Source organism: Ochlerotatus camptorhynchus, unplaced genomic scaffold (genome assembly GCF_037179485.1).
Source record: "Ochlerotatus camptorhynchus isolate MF236.1 unplaced genomic scaffold, CSIRO-AGI_Acam_v1.1 ptg000233l, whole genome shotgun sequence".
NCBI classification, from domain to species: domain Eukaryota; kingdom Metazoa; phylum Arthropoda; class Insecta; order Diptera; family Culicidae; genus Ochlerotatus; species Ochlerotatus camptorhynchus.
The window spans coordinates 276,395-303,327 of record NW_027040723.1 but is presented as its reverse complement, the minus strand read 5'-3'; the positions used below and the strand labels follow the sequence as shown (position 1 = coordinate 303,327).

Genomic DNA, 26,933 nt, shown 5'->3' with positions numbered 1-26,933 from the left:
TGGTGTGATAAGGAAGGATTAAACATAAATCCTTCTAAAACTACTATTGTGCCATTTACGCGAAGAAAGAAATTTTCATTAGACAACATAAGATTGAAAGGCACACTTTTGGAACTTTCTAATGCTGTCAAATATCTTGGAGTAATCCTTGATAGTAAACTTAATTGGAATATGCATCTAGAGCAGGCAATAAACAAAGCTACTTATGATCCACGGATATGCACAAGAACATTCGGTAAACAGTGGGGACTGAAACAAAAATGATCCATTGGATTTACTCGGCAATTGTGAAACCCAGGATTACTTATGGTGCATTGGTTTGGTGGCCAAAAACAAAAGAGAGTAATGCTCAAAGAAAGCATGAGCATGATTGACCGCCCACGGTTGCTACTCTGTTATTGCCAGACCAGCTGTAATTACACAGAGAATCAATAGACGCTGCTTGGGACTAGCAATCATCCTCAATGTGTAAAAACTGGTGATCTCAAACTAGGCAATACCAGCGCCGGCCGCGCCCGAACACAGGTCAAGAAAAGAAGGGGTAGGAATGTGTTGACGTGACACTCGCTTTGATGGAAGCCGAGAACACCTCTGCACTTCCACAAGGAATCACTGGGATATTGGGTAATAGGGTTGGGTTTGCAGCAGGGTTCGTTTTGGTAAACGATAAGCTGAATTGATGTCCTAACCATCATATAACGCGAAGGAGCTTGGGATTGAACCCACGGTCTTCTGCTCAGTAAGCAAAAACGTTTGCCAATAGGCTGACGAGCTCCTTTTTAATCATCGAGTTGCTGTTATTACCATGTAGTCATGTTAACAAATAAAACGATTGAAGAATCTTGAATGTGGATGGGCTTGAGATTAGACTCATGATGTTCTGCTCAGTAAGCAAAACCGGTTGTTCTAGAGTAGAGCCACCGAGCCCCTCATATCACATTATAGCGTTACTCAAGTTTTTATAACTATTCAAGCCCGGCACCGACGACACCGAAAAGTTTTACAAAATACACGGTAAACAAGCGATCTTACCATACATTTTTAATATGAAAGGACTTGGGACCGATTTTTTCTGCTCAGTAAGCAAGCCACTGCAACCGACGATCTTTGAAATCCTAAAACTAAAAGCTACGAAAGAGTACTTAGGCCTTCATTAAGATCCACTTTCACGTGACGTTCAATTTTTCGATTTTCTCTTTACGCATGGTTCAGGCAATCATAACAAGCTATGACCGACGTGACGATCGTTCAAGACCTGGTTAAACAAGCTATTCAAATGAAATTACGTTCTCGAATTTCACTTGGCATGTAATGAACAACAGAAATACGCGATGATCCATATTTTCAGCGGTTGATGGTTAATTGTAAATATACTAACGGTACTGCCTACGACTCCGACGGCGATTACGACAGCGACTACGACGGCGCCTATGACTGAATTTGCGACAGCGAATTTGTAACTTACCATTTGTCTAGGATAAACACCTTTGCCCGGCACCTCCACTGGTTCCTCATGTCCGCTATCTGTTACTGTTTGCAAAATTTCTAATAGCATTTACCTTTGTTGTAATACTTCCTGTATTGCCATGATCATCTGGGAGGAGGGTGGCATCTAGTGCTTTCCCCAGGAACCGTTCACGGCCACCAGCTACCGCCCGTCCAGTCTTGGGTGTATCCAGCGAGACATCCTTCAGCTTACTCACATCTCCGACACTCAATGCAAACCGCAGGCACACTTACGCTAGTTACAAAAAAAACACACCCGTGCAAAGAAACGCATTCAATAAACGTCACTCTCGCGAAAGCACACCCGTCGTCGTCGAACGGCAAAAAAAAAGGAATCGGTGGGCAATTTTGTGATACGGATTTCCAAAATCAACCGGGAATGCACGAATTTCACCACACCCAATTGCGAAACACGTCCAGAAGCACTTATGGTACACTTTCGTTCGAAAACACGTAATTTTTGTTTTCAAAAATAGTTGCGAGTGAACCAACATCATCACCGCGTAAATAAACTAAAATTAGAATTATCACTCGCGATGCCACAAATTTCTGGACCGGGAGAAAAAAACAAACAACGCAGATAGCGTCAAATCTTCTGTTGCTTGCAAACATGATGAATCATGTTTTCTTTCTCAATTCTAAAACTTCTCGGAAAGCGAGAAAACCACCACTCACACACGTATAACCGTCCGGAAGGCAGAGTGACAGCGTTAATCCGGCAAATGCAGCCGAAAACTATTAAAGCGAATGCACGCACAAAACAGAGAACAAACATAAAACACAACCGTATCCAAAGGCGTTCGAAACCAGCGTTCTCAAAAGAGAGTGTTGCTCAGAGAAAGTTAGAAAAACTCCAAAGGTTAGCAACTCTCTCAATAACAGGTGCAATGAGAAGTACACCATCGACGGTATTGGATGCTTTGCTTTATATTCTACCATTGCATCATTTTGTACAATTAGAAGCCTTAAAGCACAAACGAAGTGACAGACGACTAACTGGCGAAGAAATCCATTAAAATAATGTGGTTCACTGTAATAGAATTTTCTTGGAAGCTTGTGCCATCATCCACCAGATGGGTTAGTTTTTTTGTTTTGATTTGAACAAAGTTGATTTTGTATACAATGATTCTTTGACAGTGTGCAAAGAGTGTATCATTTTGTCATTTTTTTATGCATTTCAGTTTTGAGTAGAGTGAAAGATATAGAACCAAAACATTCTAATACATTTGGTGAAAATGCTAGTACAATCCAGTAGTAGTGTTGCCATGTGGTACAATCCAGTAGTAGTGGTGTTGCCATGTGGTACACTGAAAAATTGAAATAGCAGGTTAGTCACCAAAGTTTTCGAGCCGCTCCCTCTGTCACTTCGTTTGTGCTAAAAGTGTGCTCTAAGGGTTACAAGGTCAGTGAAACTCTTTGAAGGAGATCTTAGAGGACATCTTAGGATTCTAAAAACTGTTAGTATCAACTCTCTAGTAAGGAACAACGAAGACTGGATGGAGAAAAGATACAATTTCAATAGATTTTTTCAAGTAGTTGACCCTGGGCGTAATTCATGGCAATTTGGTGGCTCGGTTCTTCGTCCAGGATCGATTGTTTTTTATACAGATGGTTCAAGATTGAACAATCAAGTGGGAGCATGAGTACCTGGCCTAGGGATAGACATATCGGTTCCTATGGGCAGATGGCCAACTGTCTTCCAAGCTGAAATCCAACCAATTTAAGAGTGTTCCATTATATGTTTGCGTAGAAACTATAAGAGTTCAAATATATGCGTCATGTCCAACAGTCAATGCCCTAAATGCTTTAAAGTCGGCGACATGTACATCAAAACTTGTCTGGGAGTGTGTTCAATCACTTCAAAAATTGTCTTGTCAAGTCAGTTTATATTGGGTTCCTGGTCATTGCGGGATTGAGGGAAATGAAAGAGCTCGAAATGAAATGAGAAATGAAACTCGGATCTTCTCATAAGTTCATCGGGCCAGAGCCCTTTTGTGGCTTATCGGCTGCATCTCTTAGAATGGAGCTAAAAGCGCGGGAATCTTCAAAAGTGGAGGAAAACTGGAAGAACACTTCTATTGCTAGGCAGTCGAAGCGATTCATTAATCCAAACATTTCTGTGACCCACAAAATCCTGGAACTTTCTAAGAAAGATCTTAGTATATATGCAGGTCTAATAACAGGTCATTGTCCAAGCCGTTATCACTTGAAGCTGATTGGAAAACTTCAAGATGATGTATGCCACTGCTTTGGCATAGAAATGGAAGACTCGGAACATTTGCTATGCCACTGTCCGACAATTTTTAATAAAACACGTAAGTTCTTCGACAAGGGGCTGATAGAACCCCCTTTGACATTTGGAGAACAACTCCCAGTACGGCAGTGCACTTTATTCGAAGTATAATACCGTGATGAGATAATGCTATTAGTCAAACGATAGCGATCACTCCTAATAATAGTGATACGGCATCTTGATATAGCTAAATAAAAAAATGAGAAATATATCACAATAGATCAGAAAAATGGTCGCAGTGATGAAAATACCCGACAAAAAAAAAATTGCCAAGGGCTGTCACAGACTAATCACCGTCGGTTAGTGCTTATTCTTGCCACCAGGCACGCAGGAGTTTAAGTTGGATTTCTCAATAGAATTGATTGAATTTTGCAGAAATACGGATCCATAGGCGATATTCACAGAAACGGGATTTATTTGGTTTATTTAGTGTGATTTTTCTTTTGTTGGAATTCTTTTAAACGTGGTAATGAATCACTAGCGCGTGCCCTTTCTACCACCGCTCTTCACTTTAATTTATACGCAGTAAACAAATATAATACGTATCAATTAATGCTACTCGTAACTGGTAATGTCTTGTGCATTCTAACTGTTATAACATGTTACAAGGGTGTTATAATAATTATCAACAAGTAAAACGTTATCATAATAGCCTTGTAATAATTACACAAGAAGTGGAATCACAATGTGCAGCTGTTTGGATGTAATATTCATCAACTCTGTATTTGTCCGATTGGTAAGTGTTAAGTGTCTCCAGTGGGATGCCTTTGCCCTCTTATCATTTTCAAGAGCTGACATCTACTAAATTGACCTGAAAAAGAACTGGCATCACTGACAAGTTAGAAATAAGGAGGCTTGCTTAATGCTTTAGTGGCGCCACCAACACAGGTGCACGCACACCTATCAGATAGAAGGAAGATTGATGATTATTTTGAAGATTTCTTGCAAAAAGGATAGCGTAGATGGGTTTCGATACAAGAGATGAAATAGATTTTTCGTAGATTTATTCGGTATCGTGAGATTTTTTGACGATCCTAAATTGATAATGCAAACATGGTACTCGTTGGAAAGCTCTCAATGAACAACTGTGGAAGTGCTCAATGAACACTAAGACGGTGCAGCGAATATTGACATCTACTGGCAATTTGACAGAATTTTAAAACTTATGGTAACCATCTTGCATTCCAAAATGGTGTAACACATCGATTTTCGACCTCTAAACGGCGTCCTCGTTTGGTAAATACCCATATTGTAGCGTATTTGACTGTTTTTTCAAAACCCAACGGATTACAAAATGACGGTGGACATCGAATTTTGACATTTCCAATCGCTAGTCCGTATTCGTTGCCTGGGTCTATGCCGATTGTTCCGGTCCGTATTTACATTGTTTGCTTCCTGACCCTTTTTGAGTTTTACGGTTGGCTTGTAGGGCCTGAATCACCGGAGGACCATCGTGCATAGCTCTGTTTAGAGTCCTAAGCTGGCACTAAGACCATAGAGGTAACTCTAAGACCAGAACGTCCCGAAAAAACGTGCTCAAATTTTTGGCTCAGCTCTGGTACTATCGTCGGTCCCAAGCTAATCGATGCAACCCTCGAAACATAGGAAAATCCACGAACCCCTCATTTTATCTGTCAAACTGCCATAGCGAATCAAAACAAACATAGTGTAGTACTAGAATTTCGACTAGAATGGCGTACCCCAGTATAGATGTACTTGGGACCAATAGGCTAGTCAAGTAGTGAGCCAATTTAAAATCGTTAGTTTCCACCGGTTACTAGGACCGTGATCAGCCGCGCCTAACATGGAAAACAGACGCCGTTTTGAGCCGCCCCTAACATGGAAAACAGACGCACGGTTAGGCTACGCCCTCCGGAGAGAGAAGCCCCCCCCCCCCTTCCCTGTCAGCATACGACCTAGAACCAAGGTCCCATAGGGGTTGGTTACCCGATCTTTCCTATGGTTACTCGTACCCAAGCCGGCACAGGGGTGGTAGGGACAGGAGTTACTGGACCATAGGCTAACGACCACATTGGGGTCTATTTTATACCTGCAGTCATTACCCATACTGTTGCACTAATACAATTCCACACATTTTATTGACGAATTCCCATGTGAAATTCAACATGATTTTCATGTGACCACACATAAACAGAATCCACCCAGAAGCACACATGAAATTTATTAATCAAATGAATAGTATGAGTGGTTACACATAACTTTTATGTGTACACATATCAAGTATGTGTCCGACGCATGGATATCATTTGTTGATCACATTGCAAAAAATCATGTGTGGGGCACATAAAAACAATCTCTGAATTTCAAAATGGCGACAGACATTTAATTTTGACATCTGCAAGTCGTCCTGTTTCCGAAAATACCCATATTGTTGGGTATTTGACAGGTTTTTTTAACAGTTGGCCTCCATCTTGGACGCCACAATGGCATCTTGCATCAATTTTCGACCACTACTCGTCGTCCCGGTTCGGAAAATACCCATATTGTAGGGTATTTGAGAGTATTTCTAAAACAGATAGCCACCATCTTGGATTCTAAAATAGCATCTTGCATCGATATCAGCCCCCTGTTCCGGAAACACTCACATTGCACAGCAACATCCTATATGAGCAGGCTTTCGAGACATAGCATATTCTGAAAGTTTACATGCACACTAGCGCTACGTGGGTGACCGCAGTCACCACCGCGCTCTAGATCTCCGTGGTACCACACATCCTAGGGACGATGTTATCCGGACTGGGACGCTCTCTTGCAGGCGTACTCGACGTGGCAGCCGAAGCTGAGCTTATCATCGAGCATAACCCCCAAGAGTTTCAGAGAGCACACAGATCTAATTGTGCTCTCGCCAACTGTCAACGTCGCATGCTGCACAGACATGCGGTTGTTGACTACGACCACCTCCGTCTTGTGATGGGCGAGCTCCAGTTTCCTGGATCTCATCCATTCCTCCACAAGCTTAACGGAGTGAGCCGCTGTCAGCTCTACCTCTTCGAGGGATTCACCGTAAACTACCAGCGTGACATCGTCGGGCTAACCAACGATTTTCACGCCTACTGGGAATCTTATCCTCAACACTCCGTCGTACATGACGTTCCATAACACCGGGCTCAGTGGAAGTAGCTTTCCAGAATCTTGTACAGCCCTCCGGGGATTCGGAGTTGGTGTAGCGAGCGGGCTATCGCCCCCGAGCACGCGCTGTTGAACGCATTCTTCACGTCTAGAGTTACCACCGCGCAGTAACGAATACCCCTTCTTTTCCGTTGGATCACCTCTGCCGTCTGGATGACGTCACGGATGGCTTCCACCGTAGATCTGCCTTTTCGGAACCCGTACTGGCTGCTTGACAGGCCGTCTACACCTTCGGTGTAAGCCGACAGCCTGTTGAGGATGACCCTCTCAAGCAGTTTCCCAGTGGGCCTGTATACTGACGGGTCCCCATGTATCGACGACTGGATTTACGTCGATCTTACGACGTCAGCAGCGAAAGGGTGTTAGCTTGCTGGTTTCGTATTCAACGTTCTGCATTACAGACCATCAAATATTCAACCGGGAGTTTAGGCTATGAACTTCTAAACGACGTTCTATTTCGTAAACTCCTTGCAAGGGAATTTGCTTGGTTAGAATCGTCCTGCGTTACAGGCCAATTCTAATTCCAATGCGTGAAGTTAGCTATGTTCCACTTGCAGTACAAGTAAAGCAAAGAAACTTTCTCTAGAGCACAAAGTGAATTTGATGCAACGATGAGACTTCCTCACACCGACTGTATGAAAAAACACAGTAGGCTCTGCCCGCGAGCGGTTGGTTTTGTTTTCGCTGGCGCTGATTTCATCTGTTTTTTGCATATTTTTTAATTGTACCAAATCAAACAAATGTTAGTTTTCGCGTGTGGATAAGTGTAAATTAAGATCTATCACGTCTTAAGAAGTTTTTTTTAGTGATATTGTAATTAACGTGAAAAATCTGGGACAAGAATTTGTTTCGAGTAGCTGTGTTGCTGTGTTGCTTTGCCTCCCTCCCAAGAAGAGTTTTACCGGGTATTTTTTTTCTTTTCTTGGTGCTGGCGTTCTGCCTTCCTGAGGATGCACGCGAATTAGGTGTCAAGCAAAAATTCGGTGCAAATGAAAAACTTCGAATGTGATTCAAAATGTCGTGTTGGGTTGTAAAAACAACGCGGAAGATGTTTTCGATTACCACGAGTGAACAAACCGGTCCTTTTTTGGAGGCAGAATTTGGTGAGATTCATCTGATTTATAATCAATCATAAATGCATATTTCCATATATTACTAAATACGCGCCAGATTTTGAAACATCACATTTAGAAATCTGGAAGTGTGTTTGCAGTACCATTATTCATATGATAACGGTAGTGTTTACATGCGGGGCTTATTGTTATTGTTATTGTTATTGTGTCATGCTCAAGGGGGCATTGAGCCTGGTCCCCAGTGGAATTTTGGTGACCAATTATACACCTTCCATGCAGCAATCAGATAGATAAAGATGAGATGGCTCTTAGATAATGACTTATGCGAGTCGATTGAAATCAGCCGAATATTGAATGAGGGTTTAGGTGATCCTTAACATAGAAGCGTAGATGCATAGATGAAGGATAAGAGAAAGGAGAGAAAAAGGTATTGAAAAACAGAATTGGTAGAGAATGAGTGCTGATGAATATGCATTTATGTTTCATTTAGTTATAATGATTATCAATAATACTTATCGTATTATTGTATTGTATATAATCTAGTTATGATTATTGTCAATAATACTTACATTTCGATAAAGATGGTGCTGCCTACTTTACCTGTTATGTGATACTTATCATCACAGAGTCCAACCTTGAATAGCAGACCAGGTCCACTAACAAAACACTCGTTCCGAGAAGGGGTTTATGGTCTTCTTCTTCTTCTTCAGGTTCGCTCACCACCCGGAATGAAGGTTCGGTGCGGTTAGTAATATCAAACAGTGTTACATGCAAACGAAAAAACGAAAAAGAGATACAACCAGGATTAGTTTTTTAAAGTTATAGTTTCATCTGAATACCCAACTACCCATATCTCAGTGACATTGTACCACTCTGAACCCACACCTAAAGTTATTTTGTGATTATATGGTTACTTTGGTATTCAGATGAAATGTTGTGCAAGTACCAGAAGTTCAACAACGCCCAACTATGGACAGCTCAATGTTAATACCATTTACTCTTTGAATCAGCTTACACCAACATGATAATCTACTAAGAAACATCTAAGAATGTATAGAGATAAAGTTCAAAAATACAGTTTTAACTGATGGTACTTTATAAACGTCAAACTGTCCAATATTGGACCCTGCCAACAAACGGCGCCTGCACGGCAATGTGGGCCGTCAGAATGGTTCATCGGTTGCGAAGTGAAGTGCTTCTTAAACTGAAGCGATACATTTCTCAATATTTCAACGTTATCCTAACGTAAACTTAATATTATCGCCCATATGCCTGTCCACGCCCGAAACCCATCCACCACACAAAATCAAATAAAAATGTTTCTGTATGGCAAACACGTCCAGACATAAACGAGAATATGTGTGTATATCTTCACTGTAACAACTACGGGTAATCATCGAAAATACTTGCATTTTACTCAGGCACTTTTGAGCAAACTGCAATCACTCTCTCATCCTCGAAATGTGCCACGACCAAATTGGCACAACGACGCCCTATACGCTCTCTGAACAAAACGCAGGGTAGTGTTTACATGCGGGGCTTATTGTATGTGAAAGTAACCTCGGAATGGACGTGAATTACCAGGCATTCTGAAATGGGTTGCTGAATCTGCAGTAGAGCTATCGCTTTCTAACTCTCGGACTAAACTTGCTTTAAATTATTACATCAAGAATTGTTGTAAGCAAATTTCTTCCATAAGACCACTGCCGGCCAGTGGGGGTTAGATTGAATACACACACACATACACACACACACACGATGAGACTTCCTCACACCGAAGGAAAACCTTTTCGGATGAAATAAGGACTCGATCGATAATGGATAAGTACTGAAATCGTTAATATCTCCTCCCAAATCTTGGTAATTACCCAGTGAAACGCTCTAGTCAGTGCTTCACCCACGTATTTTATTAACTCGCTTAATAGTTGGTCAACACCAGCGGCTTTATTGCTATTTTTGAACTGACCGATCTGCCTACGCAAGGACAGGTGTCTTAAACTATTGTGTACGAGGCTTTGCATAATTTCTTCGCGGATTTTCTGGTGTTCGGATTGTCTATTGGTATTAATCATCAACAACAGTGCACTTTACTAGCTTACGTAAGGTATTATATTCATTTGAAATTCGCTGATTTTCTATCAATTTGTTATCTAAAGTGTTCTTATAATTTAATGGTTGCCATATTTGTTTGACCAAAGTTACATGTTTCATGAATGCTAACAACAAGGCTGTGGCCATGAGGACGTGGTAGAAACAAATTAAGAAATCACAGTGAAAAAAGTTGAAGTTGTGAGATAGCATTTCCCCTAACAAAATTCTAAATAGTTACCTAGCTAAAACATTGCAAACATTTTAGTGAAGAATTTTTTTTTTTTAAATAATAGTCAAGTTGGACTAGTAACAGAATAGGGCATTTTAAACTTAAAGGACTGTGATAACAATTTAAAATAAAGCTTACGATTTTGATAAATCAAAGTGAAGCTTAAAAGTTGGGATTTCCTTGAAGAATTAAGCGGTTCAAATAGAAACCGAAAACAAATTTAGCTTTTAGTTTAGTTACATTCACCGTGGAAATTAAATTTATAAAGCGGTAACACACACAAATTTCATCACAGTTATTCAGAATCGCACAAGCCTATCAAACCTGCCGGAATACTCTATAGAATTATCGTCTTTTTTATAAACTCATGAAACACTTTAAAAAGCGAAAATGAAGTGAAATCAACGGTAACACAAATAAAAAGTCCCGCATGCAACAGTACACCCCTTACTTCAACCAAATATCATCCAAAGTTTCGTCTCGTAGCTCCTCTACCGGCATCACTTGCAACGTCCGTAAGGTTTCCATGTAGAACGTCAGCTCCGACACAACCGTCGCGTGCTGAGGTCCTCCGTTGTTTGTGATATTGTTCCGAAGCAGCTGTTCCCGAAGTTTGTCCTTGAAGTTCTTATGTACCACCCGGTAGATGGTAGCTACCTGCTTATCGGGCAAGACCGGTGCTATCGCTTCGTGCAGTTTCACAAACTGCCGGCTGATGTTGCGGAATGGTTGCGATGGAACCGGAGGCCGAGCGTCCCAGTTGGCCAGCTGGTTTGTCACCAGGTCACAAACGATCGCCAATACTTTGTTTTCGATCTCCTTGATATGGGAAGCGAAATCCTTCTCGATTGAATCATACCCGGTGAGGATCGTTGTCGATCCAGATGAGGTTCCATTTGGTTCTAGCGATTGAAAGTGACGTTTTACGTGTGGAAGTAGCCACAGGACTAGCTGTAGGGCCCGGGATACGAGGGCAAGGTTACCGCTGGTAATTGTTTTAAGGCCGGCAACGTGCAGGGCACCAGCGCCGAGAACTAACTGGCAAGAGCGAGAATTGAATGTTCTAAGCAGGTCAATAACGTTGCGAGCCAACTGTGTTGCGATCACAGGCAACTGGGAAGCACAACGGCAATATTCACTAACAATTTGCACTAGTAACAAAGCGGCGCCGACCAGTGCAAAGGGTTGTCCGTCTACCAGCAGAACACCCTGTGGAGGTGGTGATGAAACCGGAGTTCCATTAACTTCCTTGCTTTTGTTTTTCCACAAAAATTCTCCCTTTGAAATGCTTTCCGCCATCTTCTGAAACTCTGTCGGCACTTCTGCTTGCTTCCACCGTTCGCTATCTAACAGCAAGGCCATTTTCGATTTCCTCTCCGAGTGGAACTTTTGAGCATATCTTGTACCCTGAGCTCTCAGTGCCAACTTCAGTGGAACGCTCTGAATCCCGCAAACATCTTCACAACCATCGCTGAATCGATCGACAATTTCCGTTAGCTTAGCTATCTGCTCCGCACTAACGGAACTCTTCTCCAAGCTTTGATTGGACACCAAATTGGCGCAACGTTCATGACAATAATTACACACACTTTGCAATAAATTACCTAGTTTCGTCTTGACCACTTCGTAGTCCTTCGTACAAAGGAATGCTTCCGTATCTATAAAACTTACATCGTCAGTTATTTTCCCGGCACTTGCGTCAGCTGTCTGTTGCATCACGTCGTACACAGATCGAACCCGTTTGAGCAGCTTCAGCAGCGTTCCCGTTGCCGTTTCCAACAACACAATCCACTCCGAAAGAGACAGACTCTGCGCCTCCTCCCCGGCACCTGTTAAGCAAATTTCTGCATCTCCGGAAGCGATCACCTCAATCACCATCTGTTTTACAATCGCCCGAACCGTCGTTATCGCCTCCTGCTTGTACGTGTCTATGAAATCCACATTCCGCTTCCGCAGCAACCCAGATATAATACAAATCAGCTTATCTTCTTCCAGAACCTTTTCCGCGGCCCGCTGACCACTGGCAAATGGTCGATTTAAGTCTGCCGTGGAATACCGTTCAAAGTCCGTCGTCAGCATCTTATCGATCAACCGTTCCATTTCACTCAGCTGCGAAGGCAGATGACGGAAGCAATGGATCCCAACCAGTTCCTGACTCAGAATCTCCTGAGTCGTGCTGATCAAATCCAGCGCCGCAACGTAATCCTGGGTGCTGAGCAACAACTGTATCATCGGTTGGGTCTGGTGGACTGTCGACATCAGTTTCAATCGCTCCAGGACGATATTTTTGTTGGACCTAATTCTTTCCAGGTGAATGGTTTGGAGCGACTCGCGAACGATGGTATCGTCGATTAGTTTTAGTCGAGAACGTAGCCTCGAAACGTGGGTGGCGGCCTCCCGCATCTGTTCCATAATGGCATCCTGCGAGGTCATCGCGTGGAAGAAGGCAGATGATTTTTCCGCTACCTGTAAACGGAAAATTGCGAGCGTTATAATGGATTGGTTTTTTTTTGTAAATAATTTTATGTTAACCCTATCCCGCCCAACACGTTTTGAAAAAACAGGCTTTAAAAACCAATATCTCAGAAGGGTCTTAAGATATTAACATGTTTTTTTTTTCAAAATTATAGTAGCACCACCGACGAAGTAGCACGCTGAGGCAAAGGAACGTTAGAATTCCATAAGAACCACTTATCCCACCGCATCCCGAACCTACCACCGCCTCCACTGAACATCGTAATCAAAATAGCCAACTGGACCGCTTGCTCGCTCAAGAGCAGAATCATTGAGTTCGTTGATTTCCTCAATGAACATAGCATAGACATCGCTGTCATCACCGAAACACATCTGAAGCCGGAGATAAATGTTCACCTTCCCGATTTTCGGCTCCTTAGGCTAGACCGGACCAGCTCCTGCGGAGGAGGAGTGGCTATCGCATTAAGGAGAAATATTGGCTGATGACTGCTACCGAGTTTCTAGCTGAAGATGATCGAAGCGGTGGGTGTGGAAGTCTCCACTCCTGTCGACCCTATTACCATCATTGCGGCCTACTGTCCCAAACAAGTCACCATCAGGGACGGGTCGGCAGCAGACCTGCGGAGAGACATCATCAAACTAACTCGACGCCGTGAGAAGTACATGAACGCCAAACACCAGGCTTGGGGCAATAGTCAACGACCTGCAAGAGGCTCACTACACTATAATAGCGCCAGACTCACCTACCCGGTTGAGCCGGTCTGGCGTTCACTCCACCATCGACATCTTCGTCAGTAACATGGGAGACAATATCTCGCAACCTGTGACCCACCAGGAGTTGAGTTCGGACCACTATCCGGTGGTGGCCGATGTTGGCTCATCCGTCAACCAATTCCAAGCTTCCCGACGCAACTACCATCACGTCAGCTGGGATCAGTTCCAACACTGTGTCAACTCCACTGTCGACTACGGTGTCCTTCGAGAGACGCCCGAAGACGTTGACCGGTGTCTGCATTCTATCGAGAAGGGAACAACACGTGCCAGTATCCTGACAGGTGAGCAATACTCTGAACCTTGACAGATCTACCAAAGACCTTATAAGACTCCGTAACACCATCCGAAGGCAGTACCAACGCTCTGGCCTGCCGGTTCTTAAGACCCACTGTAATCGCCTAACAAAACCATCCAGAACCTCAGAAAACAAAACTTTGCTAACAGGATCCGCTTTCTCCCAGATTGTGCAAAACCCTTTTGGAAACTAACCAAAATTCTTAAAAAAATAAGCCAAGACCCATTCCACCACTGACCCCACTGGATAGTCTCGGCGACCCATTGGTTCATCTGATAACTCCTGAAGAGAAGGCTGTCGTGATAGGTCAACACTTCGTCAGCTCCCATAAAAAAAGCACATCAATACAAGACAGGAGAAACGTAGAATTAAAAGTTCTTCAAATCTTCTTGTGTTACCAAAATATTTATCATTCTCCAAATTGTCTTGGAGATATTTACAGGTTAATAGAAATTTTGTTCGATTTCCACTAAAAATTTTTGAGCGTTTCGTGCTTCGCGGATACTTATAACATCATTCTAAATTAATGATTGTGTTTAAAAATAACATGGTTGGATTATTCCAATCATTCTAGATATCTTGAAGTTCTGCATACTCAACAAGGTATACGGTGATTCGGCTTAATGATGCAACATTCGTGAAGCTCCATAACATATTTTGTTTGGTTTATAAGGCATTCCAAATTGGCTGGAGGTCAGATCTTATTTTTTTCTATAGTCATGACTTTGGCGTGAGAGGTATGGATTAAAATCTTCATGTTTTACAGACTAACCAAGGCATTCTACGATGTTCTGACTTATCTTATCTACCTGGTTAGCACAAAGTGCAGACATTAATTTTTAAGTTATCTCTGGACCAAACATCTCATTTTTTTTTAAGTTCGTTGATTGTATCATTTTCAAATATTTACATGTCTAGCATGATCGGAATTGCAAGGAGTTTGAGATCGTACATTTTTTTATTGGCATGAATCTTTTTCTCTAAATATCTTCAAGTCGAGCAAGAGAAGCTTCGTAACAGGACAGACAAACAGACATAACACACATTCGTAGCCGTAGGTACAAATATCACCCCTGCTTCAAATGTTTCATCTGTACCTACTCCCCTCGCTGCTAACAATGTTCAGCGAGTTAATGGAGCTACCTATGCTGCTATTGCAGCGGGTAGAAATCAAAATACTAACCAAAGTAATTCTAACGGAAATTTTGACAAATTTGACTTAGGAAGCATTATTGCGCCTAAAATGGAATTTTTACAGAAATCATTAATTGATATGATTTCTGATATGCTTAAATCTAACTCCATGTTTGATGCTATTCAAACTGGAGTAAAATTTGCAAATAATATTGTCATGACTTTAAAATTCAGTAATGGATTTTAAAGCATTAAATATTGTAAATTGGAATGCTCGATCTCTTAAAAATAATGAAGACGAGCTATTTAACTTTTTGAGAGTTCATAACGTGCATATTGCCGTTATAACTGAAACGTTCCTTAAACCTGACCATAAGGTTAAGAAGAACGCAAATTACTTTATTTATAGAAATGATCGTCTTGATGGACCCTGTGGTGGCGTTGCCATCATTATTCATAGACGAATCAAACATAAAATTCTTTCTTCATTTGAAACCAAAGTTTTTGAAACTTTGGGAGTTTCTGTTGAAACAAAATTTGGACAACTTACGTTTATAGCTGCCTATTTGCCATTCCAATGCGTAGGCCAGCAAAAGAATTTTCTCAAGGGTGACCTTCAGAAACTTACCCGTCATAGGTCTAAATTCTTCATTATTGGTGATTTTAATGCAAAACACCGCTCATGGAATAATGCTCAAAGCAATTCCAATGGTAATATTCTGTTTGATGATTGTTCTGCAGGTTATTACACTATTCAATATCCAAACAGCCCAACATGCTTTTCTTCTGCAAGAAATCCCTCCACTATTGATTTGGTCTTAACTGATGCATGTCAACTTTGTAACCAACTGGTTACCCATGCTGACTTCGGTTCTGATCACCTTCCAGTAACTTTTGAAATATCCCAAGAAATAATTTGTAATCCCAACAGCTCTACTTTCAATTACCATAGAGCTGATTGGGAGCAGTATCGAACATTTATGGAATATAACCAACAATCAATACGAAACTAACGATTTTAAATTGGCTCACCACTTTAGTAGCCTATTGGTCCCAAGCAAACGATTAACGTACCCTATTCTAGTTGAAATTCTATGACTACACTATGTTTGTTTTGATTCGCTATGAAAGTTTGACAGATAACATCAGGGGTGTGTGGATTCATGCAGAACATGCAGGGGTGAGTGAAATAGCTTGGGACTGCTTGGGACCGTTGTTCTGGTACTGAGTGAGCCAAAAATAATAATGATTTTCTTCGGGACCCAGTGGTCTTAGAGTTACCTCTATGATATAACTTCGATCGAAACATTCCTTTGCAAACCAAAGATGAAATTAATTATGCTCTTGAATCTCTGACTACTTCTATAGTTGCAGCAAGAGCTGCCTCAGTACCAAAATGCGAGGTTAAATTCGATTCAATTATAATAGACGACGATCTTCAGCTCTTGATCCGTCTTAAAAATGTCCGTAGGAGACAATATCAAAGAACACGCGATCCTGCCATGAAGGTTATCTGGCGGGATTTGCAAAAACAAATTAAAAAGCGATTCTCTGCCCTGAGGAACAAAAATGTTGAAAATAATGTTTCTAAATTAGACCCGAGTTCCAAACCCTCAAACTCACAAAAATTTTGAAAAAACCTCAAAAGCCTATTCCAGCGCTTAAAGAAGGTGGTAAAATTTTGATCACAAATTTGGAAAAAAGCTCAGAAACTTGCTAAGCAATTCGAGAGTTCCCATAATTTCAGTTTGGGTCTTATGTCTATTGAGAATCAGGTTGCTCGGGATTTTCTGAATATTTTCTCTCGGGAAAATATTTTTGATGATTCCTGGGGGACTGATTTGGACGAAGTAAGGTCTTTAACTAAAAAGTTTCAAAATATGAAAGCTCCAGGTGATGAGGGAATTGTCTATATCCTCATCAAAAAACTCCCAGAGAGTACCTTGTCTTTCTTGGTAAAATTATTTAACAGATGTTTCCATTTGGCATACTTTCCTGATGAATGGAAAAATGCAAAAGTTGTTCCAATTTTGAAGCCGGATAAAAATCCAGCTGAAGTTTCTAGCTACCGCCCAATAAGTTTACTTTCTTCAATAAGTAAACTTTTTGAAAAGATAATTTTGAACAGAATGATGCTTCACTTCAATACGAACTCAATTTTTGCAGATGAGCAGTTTGGATTTCGCCATGGGCATTCAACTACTCATCAACTCTTAAGAGTTACCTATTTAATTCGTTCAAACAAATCGGAAGGCCACTCAACTGGAGTTGCTCTTCTAGACATATAAAAAGCATTCGACAGTGTTTGGCATGAAGGTTTGATTGCTAAATTGAAAAAGTTTAATTTTCCACTTTATATTATGAAATTAGTTCAAAATTATTTAACTGACAGAACTCTGCAGGTAAATTATCAAAATTCCAAATCTAATCGACTACCTGTTAGAGCAGGAGTTCCTCAGGGTAGCATTCTTGGGCCAATATTGTATAACATTTTCACTTCGGACCTCCCTGATTTGCCTCAGGGTTGCCACAAATCTTTGTTCGCTGATGACCCTGATGACACAGGCATTTCCGCTAAAGGAAGAAGTCTTCGTGTTATTTGCAGCAGACTGCAGAAAAGTTTAGATATTTTCTCTTCTTATTTACAAAAATGGAAGATTTCTCCCAACGCTTCCAAAACTCAACTTATAATATTTCCACACAAGCCTAGAGCTTCGTTTTTGAAACCTAGTAGTAGTCACATAGTCACTATGAACGGAGTTCCAATTTCCTGGTCAAACCAAGTGAAATATCTTGGATTAATACTTGACCAAAAATTAACTTTTAAAGATCACATTGAGGGCATTCAAGCCAAATGTAACAAATATATTAAATGTTTGTATCCTCTTATAAACAGGAAATCCAAACTTTGCCTGACGAATAAACTTCAAATATTTAAACAAGTTTTTAGACCGGCCATGCTTTACGCTGTGCCAATATGGTCTTGTTGTTGCACTACCAGGAAAAAAGCACTTCAAAGGATTCAAAACAAAGTTCTGAAAATGATTTTGAAGTTGCCTCCCTGGTACAGTACTACTGAGGTACATAGAATTTCGAATGTTGAGACTTTAGAACAAATGTCCAACAAAATAATGAATAATTTCAGGCAAAAATCGTTGCAATCCTCAATTGCAACGATTAATTCCCTTTATACTTAGATAAGATTTAGTTTTAGTTTTTAGTTTTTAGATATCAATTGTTATACTGACATGCAGGTTAAAAAACCTGTTTAAAATACTGAATTGCCAAGACATGAACAATGTAAAAACACTTAGATATATATCATAACAATTAAGGCTGGTACGTTACTGCAGTAACTGGAGCACCTAGGTTAAAAATGAAATGTAATTTATTTTGAATTTGGAACAAATAAAGAGTTGAAAAAAAAACAGACATAACATTGAATATTTTTCACTGTAAAACATCTTCGCTAACACATTATCGCCATCTGTTGAGTGCACTATGGTGGGTAGTACCATAGAGGTAACTCTAAGACCAGAAGGTCCTGATGAAACGTGCTCAACTTTTTGGCACAGCTCTGGTACTCTCCTCGATCCCAAGCTAATCGATGCACCCCTCGAAACATAGGAACATCCATGAACCCCTCATTTATCTGTCAAAATTTCATAGCGAATCAAAACAAACATAGTGTAGTACTAGAATTTCGACTAGAATGGGATACGCTTATATATGTACTTGGGACCATAGACTAGTCAAGTAGTGAGTCAAATTAAAATCGTTGTCGTTCTGTACGTTAAACATAACGTCGGACATAGTTACAGCGCACGGTTCCGCTACGGAGAAGCGAATGCATACCGAGTATGGCCAGGTCCTGTTTGGCCAATCAGCTGGATTACCGAGGTGAAGCAATCGGTTATGTTGTGTGAGTTAACCCCTTGTACGATACGAGCAATAAATGACGTTATTAATTGCGTTTACGTTGATTTTTTGGTTTACTAATACAACAATATTTCACGATCTGCTTCACCTCTCTCTGTACCTCCTTGCTGTTTGGCGTCCAACAACGATGTCTTCTCGGTCGCGGATGACTGTGGCTTTGGTTAGAAGCACAGACTGATGAAATCTGTAGCAACAATTGCCGCCAACAAGCGCGAGTCATTGACAGCTCAACATCGTTTACTTGTAAGCAAATGTTAGCCCGATGTGTTCACCCGTAATCATTTTGACCTATGGTCTTTCATTATACAAAAGAAGTGCAGATAACAACGAAAACGACATAATAACATGCTGTTTGACAACAGGCTCTCCCTTTCAATTTTCGTTAGAGAAAAAGAGATAACAGGCGGTACCCCAATAACATCAACTACTTTAAGCTAGTACATATGAGTAGATACCCGAGCAAAGTCCAGCATCAAAATGACAGCAAATCGAAATCAAGTTTTGATATCAACATCAAACTGAAATCATAATTTGATTTCGGTTTACGCAATTGATAAATTTGATACCTAATTTTGTTTTCATTTTGTTGTACATTTGCTCTTCAAAAATATGTTGTTGCGGGTTTTCATTGCCTTAGCATAACATCAAATTGAATTCTTGTTTGGTTATCAACAGGAAAAATTGATATCAAATTGAGTTTTCAGTTTACTCTCACTGATATCAGAAATAGTTTTCAATGTGATGTCACAGGAAGATTGCTTTGCTCTCAATTTTGACATTTTAACCCTAGTTTTAACCGTTAAAACGACCAAAACGACAACAACCTGAGCAATCATTATCAGCGAAATCACAACATCAAATTTAGATTTCAATTTGATCTCAAACTTTGCTCGAGCCGCCACTTAAAGTGGTATGTGCACTTAATTTTTATCTTTATGCTGCACTGCCGCTTTTCGCATGTCGGTCAAGCGGTAGGACAGCTCATAATCTATTTATTTATTTCGTCAAGCAAAGTGACTACATGCAATGGTAACAATGTTTACTTACATACTATGCTAGACAAACAAAATTCGGAAGCGAGTTAATTTTCCCAACCAAAATTCATATCAAATGGTTCTTTTCAGGGCAATCATAGACATACTAAAGAGTAAAAACAGAGAGAATCCCGCTAAAATTTCTATTCCTACACAGCAAAACACAAGCTCCTGCTGCAGTTAACAAAAATATGTATTATATCATACCACGTAGTCCTACATCATCATTGCGTACAACCCCATTGGGCTGTCCCTTGTAGTTTTTTTAATTCTGCTAAATCCTGCTCCTAGGGAACTCACCTTTATATTCATTTGTCATACTCCTAAGGTCCTAAGAAATTAATTTGAATTATTCTCAGAATTGAATATATTTCTTAATTCGCTTTGGATTTTCTCCTTCCATTGGAATTCAACTTACAGGTTCTAAATTCTCCTTATAAATTAAATGAAGTTTTACTAACATATTCCTTAGATTTAGCATAGTATATGCAATTAGTACAAATCGTGGGTGGTCAACTATCCTCACAAATACTCCTCCGAATTTCTCCTCGGGAAGCTTCTTTGAAAGGCAGTGATTTTATAGCAGTTCACCGATCCTTGTGCAAGTTGAGCGAATTCTATATAAATTCGAGAAAGTTTGCAAAAATTCATTGAAGAGGAAGGAAAAGTTAGGAGTGAGTTGTTGGTTCTCAGTTCAAGTGAATCGAATCACCAATTTGGTAAGAAATGAGCATCTTTTGCGAATTGCCTCCTAAAATACGTCGTCATTCCTAAATGGTCCCAATTCGATAGTCCAATGGAAAACTACATACGTGTACAGCAGCCTTAATTTTCCAAACAGTGTATATTCAAGCAATTATCATCTGTCTTAGCTACGGATATACATCCATGCCTTCAAGTACACGACAGTTAACTGAGAAAATGCCACTGTTGCCCAAAACAATTCACGTTTCATTTCTACCTTGAGTTGACTAACTCGCACAGCCAAGCTGAACTGATAAGAGTATAAAAGAATGGAAAAAAAAACACACTGAAGGTACTGACCTGTTTCGCTATCAGCACCTCCACAATATCCAGGTAGTGACTAAGTTTTTCCTGTAGTAATCGGCTCGACTGTTTGGCCTGTTCGCCATCATTTCCAATGCCCGGAAAGACAGCCACAAACGATGCCGGGCTGTGCAGTTCCAAATTATGCTTCAGGAACACCTCGGGAATGTCCTTCAGATTGGCAGTTGCCCCATTCGGTAATCGATCACTCACGACCGGTTGCTGGTGCTGTTGAGCCTGATTTTGACTAGAACTATTCGGTAGCGCGGTCTTTGCTATCCGATTGTGAACGCGATAGCGTTTGCCAATCCGTTTCAAATAAAAATCGAAATGGTCCCACTTGATGTCGGGCAATTGCGGTGATGTTCCGATCGATTGGTTCTCCACAAAGGCATCGCCCCATTTTTTGGTGAAAAAGTGAGTTTGCTTACTACGGCTGGGATCGTTCAGTACAGCCGGCAAATTCTGAGCCGCCGAAAAGACGGACCACTTGACCTGCGATTCCTTCTGTTGTTGATTTACGTGGCAACGGTTGACGTGCATTTCGTAATCCCTATCACTGACTCCATCCAGTGGAAGCGATGAACAGACCCCGTTATAGCCATAGCGACAAACATACGATCCTCCCTCCACGGTGCAATGATGCTGGCGAAGATGCCTACAAAGACCAAATAGGTATAATAAGACACTGTCACGACATACGTTGCGAAACTTATGAACTTGTTTCTAAAGGTGGCAAGAACCGGCTGTGTACAAAAATCTGGATAAACGTGAAATTCATCATTGTTACAAGTCCACCGTCCGAGCAAAACAAATTTCGAATTTTAATGATGAGCTCGCATACGCACCACAAGCTAAACAGTGAACCGTTCTACTCGCGGCAGTGACGATGGCTATCACTGTCTAACTGGGGGGCGAAAGCAATTTACATCAATTAAAACTGTTCAAATAGAGATCGAACATACCTCACGAAATCCGCTGGTGTTTTGAAGGAAAGCAATTGCTGACTCTGCTGTATTGGCTGTTTCTGGAGCTGCTGCTGACGAAGGTTCGACGTCGCTGTGGCGGAGGAGGAAGCGGACGAGGACGTTGACGTAGAACTACCACAGTAGCAGCAGTTTTGCCATGGTGGTGGCTCCTTCAGTTCGAATGATCCGCTGAATTTAGCCATTGCCACATGATGAATGTCGGATTCAACTTCCTCCCTAAATCGGCACTTTTAGCAGCAGTTTTCACCAAAAACTACTTATAATTTCATATGAACAATATTCGAAAATGCACAAAAATCGTACGATAACAGCTCCACCAAATGCACCTGACACGATTAGCAGAGAAGAGTGACAGTTCTCAGAAACGTCACACAACTTTTGTTGACCCAATCGTAGAAGAGGGGATAGCTGGTTGGTTCAACTAACATCATTAGGCCAACTTTAAACATGAAACTCAAATAAACCTCGCTCAAAACTCACTCACCGACAAACCGACATGAATGACCATACAAAGTATCATCAACAATCAATACGAAACTAACGATTTTAAATTGGCTCACTACTTGACTTAGCCTATTGGTCCCAAGCAAATCGATTAACGTAGTATAAATTCCAGTACTACACTATGTTTGTTTTGATTCGCTATGAAAGTTTGACAGATAAAATTAGGGGTTCATGGATTTTCCTATGTTTCGAGGGGTGCATCGATTAGCTGGGGACCGAAGATAGTACCAGAGCTGAACCAAAAAGTTGAGCTCGATTCTTCGGGACCTTCTGGTCTTAGAGTTACCTCTATACGCCTTTTTAATGCACCACCAACGTAGAGTGCGCCACGCGAGTTCGAGAAGAAACGTCAACCAAACCGTTTGTTTACATATGTGATATCAGAATAAGTATTTTCCCCAACGCAAATAACAGCATTTTTCATTCAAAATCTTGCCAATTTCCATCGGCAATTGTCTTATTGTACGATTTTCCACAAATCTGAACTGATTTGCACCTTCACTATTCACACACAAGAATTCCGGAAGATCATAACCACTAAGGCACTTTTCTAATTTTTAATTTTTCGCAACAAAAATATTCCTGAACACCAGCAGGACCTTTTCCAAAACGTTACAGAATTAAATTTTTCAACTGTAGATTAAGTTTTGCAGCATCGCAGATGAATCAATTTATCAGGAAAAGTAAAAAAGTGTTCCGCTTCCTACACGAAACGAAAATCAATTATTTTATTCATGTGTTTCACTTATACATTTTTGCCATTACATCAGCCTTATACATTCCATAAGACAAACCACATAGGTCCTATAAGAATGCAGAAAAGGTATGTGTGACCGCTTATACATTTCATTCAACACATGATCTTCATTAACTTTTTGCAAGGCGTCTGCTTATTAGTTGACTTATACATTTTATGAATAATCAGCAATAGAAATTTGCCAAAAGGTATAAGGAGATTTCTATCCGTGTATGTCTCAAGGCAAAAATTTATGCTCACAACACTCTTTTTGAAGTTCTCCTATTCACCACCAGAGGTTGAATCGATCGTTTAGTTTCTATTAAAAAGGCCTATTGGCAAATCAAAGTTGGCACTCGTGGAGAATAGACGAACTATGAAAGTGATGATGGTTTCAAAATTTTCCACGGAGAGGTATACGAGTGCTATCTTAAAATGCTTTTATTTTGAAAATGGAGCATTTTATTTAAATCTGGTTAGTGCTACGTTAGTAGAAAACTGGAGGACTACTCAATAGACATATAATATAAAAATAATAATTTTTTTCAGATTTTTAGGTGTATACATAGATTTCAGCTTTTCTACAACTGTAGCAGCAACCAGATTTAAATAAAATGCTCCATTTGCAAAATAAAAGCATTTTAACATTGCACTCGTATACCTCCCAGTGGAAAATTTTGAAACCATCATCACTTTCATAGTTCTTCTATTCTCCACGAGTGCTAACTTTGATTTGCCAATTGGCAAATCAAAGTTGGCACTCGTGGAGAATAGAAGAACTATGAGAGTGATGATGGTTTCAAAATTTACCACGGAAGGAAATTGCCGGTGAAGCACGGAATGAAATACGAAGCGTTAGAGAAAAAGTCCAAAGGATTCCAAAAGAAGTAATCAACGACGGCGGAAGAGCAGAATATGGTGAGAGCTTTCCAATTATTAAAAAAAATATATCAAAATTAAACTAAATAGGTACATGCCATGTTTGAAAAAATTAATGTTCGAACCTGGAAGCGTGTATGTCATACCAATATCCATTTGATAACGGTGATGCATACATGCGGGGCTTATTGTAAGTGAAAGTAACCTCGGGATGGGCGTGACTCTCCAGACATTCTGAAATGGGTTGCTGGATCTGCAATAGAGCTATCACCTTCTAACTCCCGGACTAAAGCTGTCTACAATAACCATAAATGCGACATTGTAGAGAGAGTTATTCCATAATAACACTGCCGGCCAGTGGGGGTTAGATTAAATACACACATACATACATACGTATACAGCGTATATTCGCTAAGTCAGGTAACACAGTAGAATGGGGTACGTCAATCGATTTGCTTGGAACCAATAGGCTAGTCAAGTAGTGAGCCAATTTAAAATCGTTAGTTTCGTATTGATTGTTGGCAATAGGCTCGATTTTAAAGTATCGCAACAATAGGACCAGTCAGCTGTTTCCCATACATGACTTACACGCTATTTTGAGGCTACTCAGTGACTGGGTAAATCGCACTCATTTTTGCTTACTGCATGGAGTTGTCATAGAATTAGTAAACTGGTTTTGCAACGATGAGTGAAATCTACCCAGATTCTGGGTAAATGATTCTGATATTTTTCTAAGTTCAAGATGGCGTAGTTGTGAACATTCGATTTTTGCACTGTGAGGCAAAAATCAATTTTTAGTGAAAATGGACCAGCTACGTAATGGCCTGGCTTACGAAAGCTAACGGAAATCTAAATCATCCGCTAGTTGCCCAAATAAAAAAAAAATCATTAAAGAGAGCTTAACGACGTGTTCGGGGTATCATCCAAACCATTTGTGGGATAGTTTACCCATCCGGGATACAGTTCGTTTATAATATTTGTTTATTAGGGTGGTGATTCATTAAACTCTAACAAACAGCTCCCGAAGATATGTGAACAAGGTTTGTTGGAAGCCATCGAGGCTGAAGCAATTTAAATATATATTATCTATTGTTTTTTTTACTGCTTGTTAAAACTGATTGATGGGTTACAACTCAGTTTACGAAATGTACTAACAAATACAGGGGCCTCCCTTAGCTCAGTCGGTAAAGGCGCAGCTACAAAGCAAGACCATGCTGGAGGTGTCTGGGTTCAATTCCCGATCCGGTCTAGGAATTTTTCGGGTTGGAAAATTACTCGACTTCCCTGGGCATAGAAGTATGATTGGACTTGCCACACAATTATACCAATGCAAAAATGGTACAGGCATCGAAAGCTCTCAATTAATAACTCGACAGTGAGCATGCATAAGGGCCTATACGCGATGATCGATTCTCTTCGTCGATTTTCTCTTTTGTTAATAACTCGTTAGATTTAACGTTTCTCGGTGTGTTTGCTGTTGCTTTTGATAGCCAATACAACCTGTTACTACTCTGCATTGAACAAATTCTTGAAAATTGTTTCGCTTAGCTGTAGCAATGCAAAGAGAAAATCGATGAAGAGAATCGATCATCGCGTATTCGCCCTTATGAATGCTCACTGTCGAACTGAGGAAGTGCATCTAGAACACTAAGTTGAGAGCACGCAATAAGCTAATATGCGATATGCAATAAGCTTGAAATGCGAATAAGAAGAAGAAGACTAACAAATACAGAGTTATCATGTTGATCCCCCTTATTCTGCGAGTCACGTGACTCTCTCTCACCGGTGAGGTGACAATAGTCACCTCGTGTGAGGTGACTCTCCATTTGATTTACATGGAGAGTCACCTCACACGAGGTGACAATTGTCACCTCACCGGTGACAGAGAGTCACGTGACTCGCAGAATAAGGGGGGATATTGTGTTTTTTTTTAATATTCTTCCGGGACAAAATAATTTATATATAAAGCATTCATGGGGCATTCATTCTTTTCTATCGAAATGGGTATGGTTTACCCAGTTTCCTCCATAGGTACGTTTACTCAAATTTGAGTAAACGTGCCTATGGAGGAAACTGGGTAACGGTTACTCAAATGATGACATTTATCAACTGAGTAAACCTTACCCATTTCCATAGAAACGAGTGAATGCCCCATGAATGCTTTATATATAAATTATTTCGTCCAGGAATAATATAAAAAAAAAACATTATGAAATGATGATTAAGTATTTATTGATACCAAAACAAACTTGCTGCTTATAGGGTAGAGAACTACTTCAGCCTAATCGCCCATTTTGGACCTATCGAGCAAAAACTTCAAATAAATCCATGATTTCAGAGTTAACAAGTCAATTATGCGTTTGGTACGATACTTGAGTTAATAAGCTACCGAACGAAGTCAATAAGAACGCGTGATATGAAGGTTTGCACCCATTATTCTCAAAAACAAAAGAAGCGCTCCGACCGAATCAATTTTTATCTTCATCCGATAGGCCGAAGCGAATTCATTGGCGTTTCAATGGGGTTTCAATGCGTTAGGCCGAGTTTAGAATCCATAGGCCGAGTTTGGCGTCAAGAAGCAGTGTTAGATTTTTGACAAATATCTCAATGATTGGTTTCTCTTTATAAAATCTTATGGTACGTACGGAAAGGTAAATAAATTTGGAAGCCATCAGTAATAATAACATTCCGTTTGGTGCTAAACTGCGCTAGATTAAGGAAGACTAAGTGCGGGTTGTGCTTAGTAGGCCGGAAATGGGGTAGTTAACCCTACACGGTTAGAAAA

The 26,933-nt window shown here is 40.5% G+C and overlaps 1 protein-coding gene across 1 annotated transcript; it reads right to left on the bottom strand.

The window, feature by feature from the left end:
• Positions 1–10,051: 10,051 nt before the first annotated feature.
• On the bottom strand, positions 10,052–22,363 carry scat (VPS54 subunit of GARP complex scat). Its single transcript, XM_065225757.1, has 3 exons — positions 22,006–22,363; positions 21,038–21,698; positions 10,052–12,808 (listed from the first exon to the last, which is right to left on the bottom strand). The coding sequence occupies exons 1-3, from the start codon at positions 22,209–22,211 to the stop codon at positions 10,790–10,792; spliced, it is 2,886 nt and encodes a 961-aa protein (XP_065081829.1). The 5' UTR covers positions 22,212–22,363; the 3' UTR covers positions 10,052–10,789.
• Between the last annotated feature and the right edge of the window lie 4,570 nt (positions 22,364–26,933).